Below are 13,239 nucleotides of genomic sequence, written 5' to 3' on the forward strand. Positions count from 1 at the left end.
TATACATATTTATAGCATAGTTTGTCTATGATCTTGGCGGGAGCCTTGAAAATTAGATAGCAGAGCCTTGAACAGCGTAGACGAAATTCTTTATCATTTGGAATCGATGAATATATGCTTCTTCCAGATGCGTGGTATCCACGTTTGAGATAACTTCCTTGACGTTTCGGCCGTAAATGATACGAAACAATGCATGAATTGTGTAAGTGTTGTGCCTATCTTCTTGCATCATGTTTATGCAATTCTCGAATTCCGTGATTATCCAATTGTCAATTCCACCTTCTTCCAAGCGATCGATTAAGATGTTGACCTGGATACCCATTAAATGTGCTCGGGTCACCTCGTTTTCTTCATTGCGGTATTGCTCTCTTAGGGCATCCAATAGAGGTGCATCAACTTTGTCGACTTCCTGAGTCGGGTCCTCAACGTGTAAATCGATCAGCACTTGCACCCGATGGGATGGCTCAATAATCGAGAGATTAAGATACGGTAGAATTACTTTTGCCTTCTCGACGTCTGGGTCATGCACTATTGCTTCGAACTCACGTCGGGCTAGCAGCTGGAGCTGCTTATTATCTCCTGAAATTTGAAGCAGCTGTACAGAGTTGTGTCATGTTGCAAAGTTCTTAGTTATGATTTAATTATGAGAAAGCTTACCCTAAAGAATTTGTAGAACAAATCGCTGTCATCGGATATCACCCTATACACTTTTGAGTATAGAGTTATCGCATCCTCCAGATGCTTCTCCGTTGGTTCCGCCATGTATTGATCATAACAGGCCGTACAAAGCAGCTGTTGGACATTGGCGGAACTGTAGTAACGTTCCATATGCATACGTCTGAAGCAAAATGGTCAATATACGACAATGAAGAAATGGATGATGATATGAAAGCCGTCCTTACAATTCAATTTCCTTAATTACTTTGCGATAGTTTCCCTGCTCCAATAAAGACTCCATCCAAGCTACGAATATATCCCGTTTCTAATTGCTCATGAGCCATGTGATAGGAATACAGTTTTGCAATTTTCATGTGTTTTACCTCTGCTTGTGCGCTGCAGCTAACATACGCGCGCTCCAGAAATTCAGGAACTCTCGCCGGACGCGTGGCTTTCAAGATCTCGACACCGATCTAATCCAGAGATTGTTAAGATTACGGATCAAAGCTGAAGACAATCTATAGCTTACTTTGTAGTATTTAGCTATGCCCGACGATTGAACCAGTCTTTCCAATGCTAACCATGCTTGTTCATAGTCTTGGCTCGCCAACGAAACATGGAGTTGCTGTTCGAGGTCTTTCTTTGCTGTACGATCCAATTTTTCTCCAGAAGACATTGACCCAACGATCAAGTGAGGAAAGACCAGTGTGAGCAATGAAGTAAACCAGCGTTTTTCTCCGCAAAGAGGTGTTGGGATTAGTGCATGAATCGCAGTGTATTTACTGTTAAGAAAGGATTAGAATCATGTACAAGTTTGGAGAGGGAAAGAGGGTAGGAGACTAAGGAGATATTTAAAGTACATTGCTCTACCAAGTCTGTTGAGCCGAAGGGTGATCATGGTCCATAGTGTCAGACGAGGGGACACTGGAAACTGAAGTCGAAGGTGGTGTGGATGTGTTGAGGTTGGTCTTTGCGTTTCCATTCGCGTTCACTGCGGCTTGATGAAGCAACAAAAGACTGCGCAGTTGTCCAGGAGTCAAGGAAGGTTGCGAAGACGACTGACCATTAAAGGATGATGAACTGCCATCCGCGACCATGCCCATCCAGGAGAGGTCGGGGGCACTGCCGACAGTAGGCAAAGTGTTGGGTGGCGAAGTCATGGATGGTTGCAAGGATGGGCGTTGATTATTTGGAAGTATGCTTCGCGGCTGGGCATGTTGTGGTTGTTGTTGCTGCTGCTGCTGTTGTTGTTGTTGTTGTTGTTGTTGTTGAGGTAACAAAATGTGTCTAAATCCATCACTGGACGACATGGACTGGTTAGGTAACGACCCTGCAATCATGATAGCAGAAGGCTGATTTTTGCCGTTCTTATCCTGCGTCTTCTTTTTATCCTCACTGGTCAGCGAGTGTCGCCGTTGACGCTTATTGATAGCCTGGCCTCCCCATCGGGAAGGACCAGTAAAGACTATAGGCCTTGCGTTCGGGATGTTTGTAGCAGACGGGGGTACTCCGGACTTGCTACCCAAACTGGGTGCAATGTTGACCATACCGGCAGTGCTCGAACGTTTTCCTATCACACCCATTGATCCTCCCTGAGCTGCCACTGCTGCTGCTGTAGTCGTCAGGTTGGAACTTGTAGGTGACTGTGATTGCATGTAGCCAGCTTTTCCCTTGTTAGCTGTGCCTGGACCGTTGTTGCCGCTGCTGTTATTGCGTGCGTCGTTGACGTTAGTTCCTTTGTTTGCGTTGCTTCCACCCCGGTTACGCTTCTTTATCACGTCAGTCTTGAGACTCAAGGGTCGTACCACACCGTGAAGTTTCAGGAACAATCCACAAGCATTACACAGAGGCTGTCCCTCGGGGTTGCGACGCCACAGCGGAGTAGTCGAAGTGCCACAGTTCGTGCAGCGAGTTTGATCCTTCTTTGACATATCGTCGTTCTTCTTGGTGGCATTCATCTTTGGAGGGGTCGAAAGCTTTGGAGAACCTTGTTTCGTATCCACCCCCCGTGGAATCGACATGCGTTCAGGTCCTTGCTGACCAGGATGCGTTGCCAATGGGTGCTGGAGAGGATGAGTACCACCGACTATCAAAAGAGATATCAGAGTGCCGTCGCGGCTTCACATTTCACTGCCATTACATACCTGGGGAGGTGCCAAAATTACCAGTTTCCTGACTGATCAATTGACTGGGATTAATATGGGATAAGGACGCATCGTTGCCGCCAGCGTTCTGATTTTGCAAAAGTGACGAAAATAGACTGCTTTCCATAGTGCCAAAATTTCCAGGTGGCGTGCCGACGGCAGCACCACTCGCATACATGGAGAAGAGTTCTTCAAAACTCATGGCACCTGGATTCATGGGACCTGCACCGAAGCGTAGGGGAGAAGCAGGGTCGAATGGTGGTGGCGAACCGCTGCCTGCATCTGCAGATGACATATAAAGGGAAGACGACCGCGCCTGCGAGGCCGTTGAGGATTGATTAGCATTCGATGGAGCCCCTGAAAACTGACTGCCATGGAGAGATGCTTGCTGATTATGATACGTTGGTAGAGAATGGCTAAGAAACGATGTATCGTGAGGTGTTCCGTACGATGAAGGTACTGATAAGGGGGATGTAGGGTCCTGCTGACTATTTGAGCTGTGACCATGGTAATCATCATCCATATCGGAATCAGTCGGCATATCAACAGGAATGGTGATGCTGTTTGTACTGTTGACAGGTGGAAAGTAGGAATTAGCATTCTCCAAATTCTAAAAATAGCAGTGAGTATAACGCATTCGTTAGAACATCGAAAATATAGTTTCATACACTGGCATTGGGAGTTGAGACCTGGGAGGAAGAAGTGGTTGCACGAGTGGAACCATACACAAAAACACACTTGTTACGAGGTTGTGACAGATGACGACTCTGGCGGGGTGTTGTCGCACCTGGACTGACCATGCCTGATCGCTGGAAAGGCGGGCCCCCGCTGAAGAAATCTATCATGTAAGGTGGTGCAGACGACGATAGCAGCTCGGTGGTGTCATCCGGCGCCGGCGGGGAAGCAGCCGCCGAAGGTTCAGGCGTGCTGGAGGAATCAACGTACATTTTAGAGTCTTCCGCATCATTCTCTTTCTCGCTGGATGGCGTAGATGGTGCTGATGACTTGGACTTGTTCTTGTTAAGGGTCATAGCCATCATTCTCCAAGTCAAATTCTCCATCCGGGAAGCATTCGGCAAGGTATCCTTGGCTTTCGTGTACAGTCGCCACACCTGCGTTGCAAGGGGGTCCTTTTTGCTCTTTTCATCGGCCTCGTCGCTTAACGGCTCCTCGGTATCAGAGTCAGAGTCGCGCATAGCCGCTGCGCCCTTGGGTTTCTTTGGAGGAAACAGAGAATCTGACAAGAGAACTGCAGCGATTCCTGACGGAGTCGATGGCGACAACGCGGAAGCTTTCAAGTCCTTTTCCGTGGGCTTCTCTATATCCTTTATGCGCAGGCTAGGACGTTTTTTGTTTCCAGAGTCCATGTTGCCATTGACCGTTGAAAAAAAGCAGGCCGGTCGCTTTTCCGCTTTGATCGTATTAGGAAGGCAAAAGTGGATTGAAGACAAATCAGAAGCTTTTCTGTCTTTGAATTATGAGTTCATATGGAAGGTATATTTTGCTTACTGAAGCCGGCTGACTCGGTGACAGCCAACGTGGACATCTGATCTACTCAACATGGGCTATTGCGAACGTTAATTATTGAAGTGTTTTTGATGCTCAGTGAACCATCAATCTTCTTCCTTTTAACCAATTTGGAAGCTCTGCAAATGGTGTATGTAGCTTTACAAGAACTCTGATAGCTTAAACGTGGGAAAGCATACTTTCCTTTGTTTTGATTTGGGAATGCGGGATGACGAAGTATTACAGTGCCATTCGGGTTCGGAGAAAAAGCTTCTTTAGGAACAATCTCGTTTGGTCCCGTTCTTATTCGAGTGTTTGTTCGTCAAGGAGGATCTCCACGGTACCGATTCATCTAATTGTCTGATCTTGAAAGATGGATGTCCGAGTAACGATACCATGCATTTATTCGGCTGATTCTACTGGACATGATCGGAATTGTCCCCAAAATTCTGCAATCGCTGAAGATCTCCTTGTCTCGGAGCACAATCGTTATCGTTACATCTTTTGTGTTCCCTTCTTCGGGTCGCCGTTTCGAGGTGACAAACCGTTTGCTGCTATAGCAAAACCTCACCTATGCAACAGCAGCTCACGCACACGTCAGTCTCGCTGCCTCTTCTCGCTTCACGCTGAAAAAAAGAGCTTCCTCCATGCTTGAAACATTACTTCCCAGCCAAGTCGACCTTTGGAACTCAAACTGCTTTCATTCAACAGGTTGAATTTGCTGTGCTGATGATGTCAGTAATAATTGATTGGGTCACAGTCCCTCAATTTCATCGCCGTTGCAATGTAGGCAATTTGTTCACATGCCTGTAGCATTTGCTACGCGCTAGTCGCCACGGATATTGTATCCCTGGCGTGCTACATGGATCCAAGTCTCGTTACCGTTGCAAAGATTAGATCTAGTTATCTATGATGCAATGCGTGGAGTAATCAAGCCAGTACAGTAGCTGTTTCCTCGTTAGCACAAGAGCATCGATGATGGAGTTCAGGGCAAAAGCGCCCTTAATAACCAAACTCAGGCACGAATGAATTAAAACGTGCCTTTTAGTTAGTCTGAGACGAATAAAGGTAACTTCTTTGCTTCGCACGTCCCAGCTCTTGTAAGAGGCACTAAGTACGATCGTACTTGACCATCACGTTTTCCAATTCTAGAAGCATATTCTTTGCTATCCGCAAACTAACCAGCTGATATAACGTGAAAAATTTGAACCGGCAAAACTGTATGAAAGCTTTGGGTAAGTATTACAAATATTACGTTTACTGACCTCAAAATAAAGATGATGCATTTATCAGGATCCATGGGCTACATTTGTAGAACCGAAATCCAGCAGGAATGCGAATGACGGAGCTGCCTTTCTGTTGGATCTGACGGACTTTGCTCGAAAAAGAAGCTCGTCTTCCTGACTTGGGGCCGCCCGAGATATATTCAGTGGCGATCGTCATAACGTGAGTTGTATCCTGTAATTTCACCCGGAACAAGCTCTGTTAACGCATACTTTATACCCAGACCGAAGCTTATAAACGTTTGCTTATAAGCATATTCGTCGGCTACTAGCTGAATTCACCCCCAAGATGTCGGAAGGACACCGAAACTTCGTCCAAGGGGAAATATACGACGACTATGCCGACCATTCTTATCCTCCCAACTACCCAATGAAGCGAAGCTCCCAGGACCGTCCTCCAGCAATCGGGATTCCTGAGCCTTCAAACGTATGTATCGTTTGCCAAGCAGCGAATACGCGTCACATGACTCTGGTATGCTGACGAATATTGTGCAATGTAGGGCCATGGAATGTATATGCCTACTCCACAGTATCCACATCAATCACCAGCAATCTCTCCTGGGGGGTTTCAACCTAATGTAGACTATATGGATTATCCTCAACCATCAGCGTATCCACCGCCGCCTCTACCTCCGCGACATGTTCGCCATCCCTCGGAAGGCCGGCCTGAGAACTGGCAATACGCTGCACAACCATCACCGACGCGTTCGGGTGCGCCGCCCTTAATGCCAATGCCCATGCCTATGCCCATGCCTATGCCAATGTATCCTTCTCATCAGTATCCATCGTCCTATGGAAATCAGGCATACTCCGGACAGTCTCAGGCACCATATCCCCCTCCACACCAGCATAACCATACAAGACCTCCAATGGCTGTCTATCCCCCACAGCAACCTCCGCAACAGCAGCAGCAATACATTACAAATGCTTATTACGATAACCGTAACCCTTATCCTCCAGAGATACCAGAGTCTCCAGGATACATGTCTCCTCGACCACAAAGATACCCTTCAATATCTAGACCTAGTGCACGGCCGTATCCAATGCCAATGCCCACACGACGCCCACAGCAGCAAACGTTTGAGAAACCAACAAGCTATCCTGCGCTCGAATCGTTCAAACCTCCATCCCAGGATTATTTTAGTAAATTTCGGTCCTCCACAGTGCAGCCTTCTTCAGCTGCAGCTGCTGAAGAGTTACATCGGGCTTCCATCAGGAAATCGTTGCACCGAGAAAATAGTGGAAGATATAATATGAGCTCCAGCGACGAAAGCGATAATGACGACGATGGATACCTTGCCAATAAACCGTTGCCACCACCTCCGCCACCGGCAGCTCCACCTCCACCGGATGCCGATGATGATGAAGAAGAAAAGGAGCAACAACTCCAACAAACGAACGAGCCTGATTTCCTGACGGAGGGAGACTCCACCGATCCAGCTCTTATGTCTGTATTGTCAAAAGCATTTGTAGAACGCATAAAGGATTTGGCGAATGTTCGAGAATTGGCCAGTACCGATAAACACTCACATTTGTTCACTGGCAGAGAAGCTGTGGTAAGTGTCTCAGTAAAAGCAGTAATCAAACATCCCGCAATGTTTATTCACGATTAATGGAAATTTAGGATGTCGTTCGCGAGATATTATGGTTTCATTATCCTCGAGAATTCTGCCTGAGAATCGTGGAGAGTCTGATGCATTGCAAGCCCGGAGGACTGTTTGTGCCTATCGAAGGATCACAGATATCCCGAAAATCGAATATGGTTTACGATGCCCCTGATCAGATATATGCATTGACTGAAAGAAGAGCTACCGGTATCATCACTACAATAACAAAATGTTATGTATATGACTGCATTCCTGGTCAGGGCGGGTGTTATGCTCCGAGATGTCCGAACAATCCAAAGATCTTCACGACCGACATAGAGGTAAGAGTTTCGGGCAAAGAAGCTTGTTTCCAAGTTATCAGTATCTTATTGCTAGCATTGGATTAAGCATATGAGCGACGTTTCTCGAACTGTATCCATGCGAACAAAGACAGGAAACATCGAAGATGTAAGTTAAGGCAACGGAAAAGGAGAATATATCAGTTTCTAAATAATGCATAGCTGCAATCACGTGAGGCATTCAGATTTTGGGTTACAAAAGAGTTCTATGAAGGATTGGAAAAGCGCGAACGGGATCGTCAAGAAGCCATAAACGAAATTGTATATGGCGAAGAACTATATTTCAGAGACTTGGATATGATGCATGAGGTAGGGAGTTTTCTGAACTCTTTTGTTTGCAGAACCACCATCATTTCTTCCCTATTTAACTGTGATATTATGTATCCTTAGGCCATTGTCCTACCTTTGCAAGAGTCTGACGTGGTTCCGTCAACTGAACGCGAACTTTTTATCGATAGTATATTCCGCAACTATAAAGAGCTGCGCGAACTTAGCGTGCAGTTCTTCGATGATTTGCTAGAACGACAAAAGGAACATGAAAATGAATGCGTCCCTGGAATCGGCGATATCCTGGTGAAGCATTTCAACAGCGACCTTAAAAGCGCTTTTGGAACATACATCCATAATGTATACTTGGCGGAATATCAAGTAGCCCATACCTCGAGAACCAACAAAAGTTTTGGACGATTCATCGAAAATATCGAAAGAGATGAAAGGACTAGACAGGGATTCCGACATTATCTACTGCGACCAGTGATACGTGTTCAGCGGTACTCATTATTGATCAACGCTATTTTGAAAAAGACAGTCGAAGACGATCCTGATTATGAAAATTTGAAGGAAGCTGTCAAACTCGTCGAAGACATTGCAGCCTACTGTGATCAGCTATCCGAAAGCACAAAGAACAGAGTTGAGATCTTGAAATTGAACGATTCGCTCACTTGCAGACAAGGAGAATCATACGATCTGAAGTTGAACGATCCAAACCGAAGGATTTATTTCCGAAGCAAGCTACGCAAACTCGAGAGCTCTACACAGATCGATGTCATTGTATTGGATCACATTGTTCTTTTGACGAAACCGCGGCAAGTGAGAGACGGTACCGAGCATCTGATTTGGCGGCAGCCGATACCTTTGCAAATGTTGTATGTACGAGAAATACCAAATACGTTTGATTTACCCTCGCTGCAAGCCAGCTATGGAACGGCGTACGCAACTGTCACGAATCTGCGCCATTCAGGATCCTTCAGAAGTGGCAATCCCTATATCACTTTTGTGCACCCTGGTAGACATGGAGGTCACTATCCTCTCGTGTGCGAGTCAAGGGATCAAAAGAACAGTCTTTTGGCAGCAATCAAGCGTGCAAGGGCGGACATCGATATGCAGACTGATGCTTTTGAACTGAATAGCCTCGAGGGCTCTTTCTTCCAAACATTGTCGGCTTTCACAGATTTGGATACTCACGGTAAAGTCAATTGTACTGTTCCTTTCGGTAAGTTTCCGCTAGCTGGTGCCACTACATGCGTGGAAGTCTAAGTGACTATCAAAATCCAGAGGGAGCCAACCATCAGCGCAAGATCGCCATTGGTACGAGCACCGGCGTCTACTTCAAGACTGTCGGTAGCGGCCGTCCACGTCTTATTATCGCCTTGAAAGATGTTACTCAAATCGGTGTCATTGAAAAGAACCAGCTTTTGATAGTACTTACAGGTAATTTGCTACAGTTTACACAATGATTGGCAAATAGTGAATTTCTGAATATGTTTTCTTACAAAAAGATGGCGAGTTGGAAGTTTATCCGCTTGATCTCTTAGAGTCGCCTATCAACACCATTGCACCGGATCGCCTGAAGCAATGTATTGCGAGACGCGTTTCTTTCTTCCAAATAGGAGTATGCAGCGGCGAAGAACTATTGATTTATGCGCAACTTAGAACAGCCTCCACGGCTTTCACGGCTCTACGTCCGGTGCGCGAACCAGGCGATAAACATGGTCATCGGCACCGGCATATCAGCTTGCGTGATCGAATTTTGCATCATGGGCACAGCAGCACCTGGTTCGAACAATTCAAGGCAAGTAACTAAAAATTATTGCATTTTGAGAGTATGCTTATGTATATTACAGGAATTCTTGGTTGGGGCAAAGGCATCACACGTTCACTTTTTGAAATCTAAATTCGCCGTTGTTTGTGAGCGAGGCTTTGAGATCATTGATCCTAACAACTTGTCTTGCAGCCACAGCATTCCAAACGTGGATGATCCAAATTTCAACTTTTTACAAACGCGAGCGGATGGATTGCGTCCACTTGCCATGTATCGAGTACACAACAAATTTTTGCTATGCTACAACAAGTTCACTTTCTTCGTCAACAATAATACGCAAGCATTGATGCCACGTGATGCCAAGTCGGCCTACCTTTGCGAGTGGGAAACAAATCCTGATCATATAGTGTATCGACACCCATACATCATCGCTATTGAACAAAGATTCATTGAGATCCGGCATGTAGAAACGGTGAGTTATTATGATTTCACGTTTATTTGGCTGCTGTCAAGCTAACCGTCGTTACACTTAGGGTGATCTTGTTCAAATTATCTCGGGCAATGATTGCCGCTTGACATATTACTGCCCTAACCCAAACATAATCCAAGGATGCATGGTGCATAACAGACAAAGACCTTTCCAAGATGTTTTCGAACTTGTAGCTCGATGAAGACCTAGAGAAACTTTATATTTTGTAACATTATTCAAATCAATGAAAGCAGGAAAATACATTGATAGCTAAATCGAAGCACGTATTAAACTCTAAAAATTAACTACATTTGATTAATGCGAAAATATGAAACAGTTCCTTTGCACAATAGACAGTTTGTTGGAGAGAAGACCGGGAAAGTGGTTTACAGCACGAAAGCATGCTATACGACAACGACAAACGGAAACCAGCTTCTTTATTCCATTCTTTCTTTGTTCAAGTACATATATAAATAGGAGAGACCTTTGTATTTACCCATTTCATTGTTCCCATTCGTAAATACTCTAAATGACTAAATGACGAAATCATCTAAAGCGAATTCGGCATATACAGTAGACACCTGGTAGCCTGTCATTCCGGGAGTCTGTCAGTTGATCACTATATCGAGCGTATCACTATAGCGAGCACTAACTGTACTATGGTGCGGATAATCCTTAGGTAAAGAGCGATACACTATATCTCTAATTGTGCAATCTAATGTTTCATTGGTAACATTGCTCGATCCATTACCAGTTGTCTTGGAAACAACCAAAAGAAGCTGGAAAGATTAAAGAATAATGGCATAGAAATTGACGGATACGTCCCAAAATCAAAAGCAAACAAGGATGGAAACGCTGAAAACAGAGTCCGGTTGTTGCAACGAATGGTGCAAAGATTGCAAAAGAGGTCAAGTGCGGACAGAATATACGTCTCGCCCATATGCACCAGCAGTGACCCTCTTGCTGCCCGTGATATGCCCATGCCCATCGAGATAATTAACTCGCTAAAGGATATACAAGGAACGATGCAAGGTACAAAGGTAAAAGACATATGGTACTACCCAAAACTTTAAATTATATATAATCCGATGGAAGACTTGCTGGCACAAATACGGGCACAAGAAAGGACATCTGTTAGGTAGCCGAAAATCAATAACAACGGCTACTTGAACTTGACGAATCAATGCACAGTACCTCCCGACAGCTGATACAACGGTTGACGACAAGAGGAAAAGCGTTTATTCTTCAGGCAGACATCAGAGAACACAATAAAGACATTTTAAAGAATCTCAACGTACTTATTGCGTTATTTCTGAATGTCACAATGGTTTTCAATTGTCGTATCGGCAGTTCATACTAGTAAAACGCATTTACAGAAATGATATCGATAGTAAATTGAGGCGTTCGCTTCATCCAGCACGTTGACGTTCTTGATATTGGAAAAGATGTAAACCCAAAAGATGCTTCGTCTGATATCGAAAACAGGGCAATCGGATTACCTCAAAGATTGTGACACATTCGCCGCAGAAGCAGCGAGAGTGTGCAATATGTATGTTCCGTAGCTCAGCAGAAGCCATTGTCGTGATTGGTTACGAGTTTGTGTGTCGCTGCCCTGAAGATGAGCCCGTTGACCCCTGGCGAGGTAGACAACGCTAAAAAACCTAAGATGATTCCGCAGCATAGGCAAAGGAGTTTTGCAATATCACTTTCCTCGTTGCATTTGTCCAAAGGATAATAAAGCAATGACCATAAATTTTAATCGTTACCTAAGCGCCAAATTGATGTAGCATTGACTCCTGAACTGATCTGTTCTCGAGGGGCAAAGATTCACAGTGCGTCATCCAATCGCAATCTCCGATCTTTTTTGATGCCACATGGAAGCTGTCAACCATCTCAGGAAAAGCCACGTTGCTTGACAAGATCGACAATGACAGCGGTCAAGCGACATTTCCGCATCAGCGCGCCGTGTTCCACAGCCAACATTGGCCCTGGGTTCGATGTACTCGGCATATCACTATCACTATATTTGACGCTAGACGTACAACTTTTGTCTGACAGCAGCGCTGCACCTTTTGAAATGACCTATTCGGGCGAAGGGGCCAAGGATGTTCCACTTTTTCCAGAGCAAAACTTGATCACCAAGGCCGCTCTCTACGTCCTTTCGGCGAATGGGATCACTCAACTTCCGCAGCCTTTAAAAATCCACGTCGACAATCCCATTCCGTTAGGTCGTGGTCTTGGTTCCTCTGGTGCCGCCGTCGTTGCTGGTGTTCTCCTTGGTGATGCGCTCGGCAAACTCAACCTATCCAAAGATCGATTACTTGACTACTGTTTAATGATCGAGCGTCATCCCGACAACGTAGCGGCTGCTTTGATGGGCGGTTTCGTGGCATCATATCTGCGAGAGCTTGATCCGAATGATACCAAGGACGTCCCAGCATCCGAGTCTTTCCTAGATGAAGTAGCGCCAAAGACAGTTGTGCCTCAACCTCCCAATGGCATCGGTCACTATGTCCGACTCAACTGGGCACCCGAGATAAAGGCAATTGCTATTGTGCCCAATTTCCAAGTAGCCACGGCCAAAGCACGATCGGTCCTGCCTACGCACTATGAACGTCAGGACGTAGTAAGTAGACCTGGATTAAGGTGTTACGGTCGAATCGCCCCGAGTATCTTATTGTGTGAGTAGATTTACAATTTTCAACGCTTGGCAGTCTTGACGACTGCTTTGGGACGTTCGCCTCCTGACGCAGATCTGATATACAATGCTGTGCAGGATCGGATACATCAGCCATATCGCAAGACCTTGGTAAGTTGTGGTGGCTAATAGGATGAATATGGCGGTGCAACGCGGATTGATTAACTGAGCCACGCCCTAGATTCCTGGCTTATCAGAAATTTTATCGAGTATCACGCCCGCCAAGCACGATGGCTTGCTGGGTATCTTCTTATCCGGAGCTGGTCCGACGATTTTGGCTTTGGCTACCAAAAATTATGATACAATTGCACAGGATGCAATTGCAATGTTTAAGGAGAAGGGAGGCATAGAGGCATCTTACAAAGTACTAGAAGTTGTAGAAGACGGCGCAACATGCGTTGATCTGTAAGAAGTGCTAAAAATAAAACAGCCTGATTTCTTCGTGTCACCAACCACCGAGTGCGGTCTTGAAATAATTTGAGTGTTCCTTTTTTCA

At 45.4% G+C, this 13,239-nt stretch overlaps 5 protein-coding genes across 5 annotated transcripts; 3 read left to right on the top strand and 2 right to left on the bottom strand.

Annotated features, from left to right (window-relative positions):
• Positions 1 to 52: 52 nt before the first annotated feature.
• VTP01DRAFT_9449 (uncharacterized protein) lies at positions 53 to 1,333 on the bottom strand (the record flags this gene model as incomplete). Its single annotated transcript, XM_069388682.1, has 5 exons — positions 53 to 595; positions 658 to 838; positions 903 to 982; positions 1,041 to 1,130; positions 1,187 to 1,333. 5 exons carry the CDS (start codon positions 1,331 to 1,333, stop codon positions 53 to 55), a joined length of 1,041 nt encoding a protein of 346 aa, XP_069240955.1.
• Positions 1,334 to 1,523: 190 nt separating this feature from the next.
• Positions 1,524 to 4,168, bottom strand: VTP01DRAFT_9450 (uncharacterized protein; the record flags this gene model as incomplete). Its single annotated transcript, XM_069388684.1, has 3 exons — positions 1,524 to 2,743; positions 2,802 to 3,411; positions 3,470 to 4,168. The coding sequence occupies 3 exons, from the start codon at positions 4,166 to 4,168 to the stop codon at positions 1,524 to 1,526; spliced, it is 2,529 nt and encodes an 842-aa protein (XP_069240956.1).
• Positions 4,169 to 5,879: 1,711 nt separating this feature from the next.
• VTP01DRAFT_9451 (uncharacterized protein) lies at positions 5,880 to 10,247 on the top strand (the record flags this gene model as incomplete). The annotated part of the gene is made up of 10 exons (XM_069388685.1): positions 5,880 to 6,017; positions 6,091 to 7,146; positions 7,215 to 7,517; positions 7,585 to 7,644; positions 7,698 to 7,844; positions 7,926 to 9,027; positions 9,090 to 9,245; positions 9,314 to 9,606; positions 9,659 to 10,048; positions 10,110 to 10,247. The coding sequence occupies 10 exons, from the start codon at positions 5,880 to 5,882 to the stop codon at positions 10,245 to 10,247; spliced, it is 3,783 nt and encodes a 1,260-aa protein (XP_069240957.1).
• A 457-nt stretch (positions 10,248 to 10,704) lies between these two features.
• Positions 10,705 to 11,701, top strand: VTP01DRAFT_9452 (uncharacterized protein; the record flags this gene model as incomplete). Its single annotated transcript, XM_069388686.1, has 3 exons — positions 10,705 to 10,724; positions 10,800 to 11,085; positions 11,531 to 11,701. The coding sequence occupies 3 exons, from the start codon at positions 10,705 to 10,707 to the stop codon at positions 11,699 to 11,701; spliced, it is 477 nt and encodes a 158-aa protein (XP_069240958.1).
• A 271-nt stretch (positions 11,702 to 11,972) lies between these two features.
• Positions 11,973 to 13,152, top strand: VTP01DRAFT_9453 (uncharacterized protein; the record flags this gene model as incomplete). Its single annotated transcript, XM_069388687.1, has 3 exons — positions 11,973 to 12,671; positions 12,735 to 12,854; positions 12,925 to 13,152. The coding sequence occupies 3 exons, from the start codon at positions 11,973 to 11,975 to the stop codon at positions 13,150 to 13,152; spliced, it is 1,047 nt and encodes a 348-aa protein (XP_069240959.1).
• Positions 13,153 to 13,239: the final 87 nt, after the last annotated feature.

This window comes from Rhizomucor pusillus, assembly GCF_041956525.1.
Source record: "Rhizomucor pusillus strain CBS 183.67 unplaced genomic scaffold VTP01scaffold_6, whole genome shotgun sequence".
NCBI classification, from domain to species: domain Eukaryota; kingdom Fungi; phylum Mucoromycota; class Mucoromycetes; order Mucorales; family Lichtheimiaceae; genus Rhizomucor; species Rhizomucor pusillus.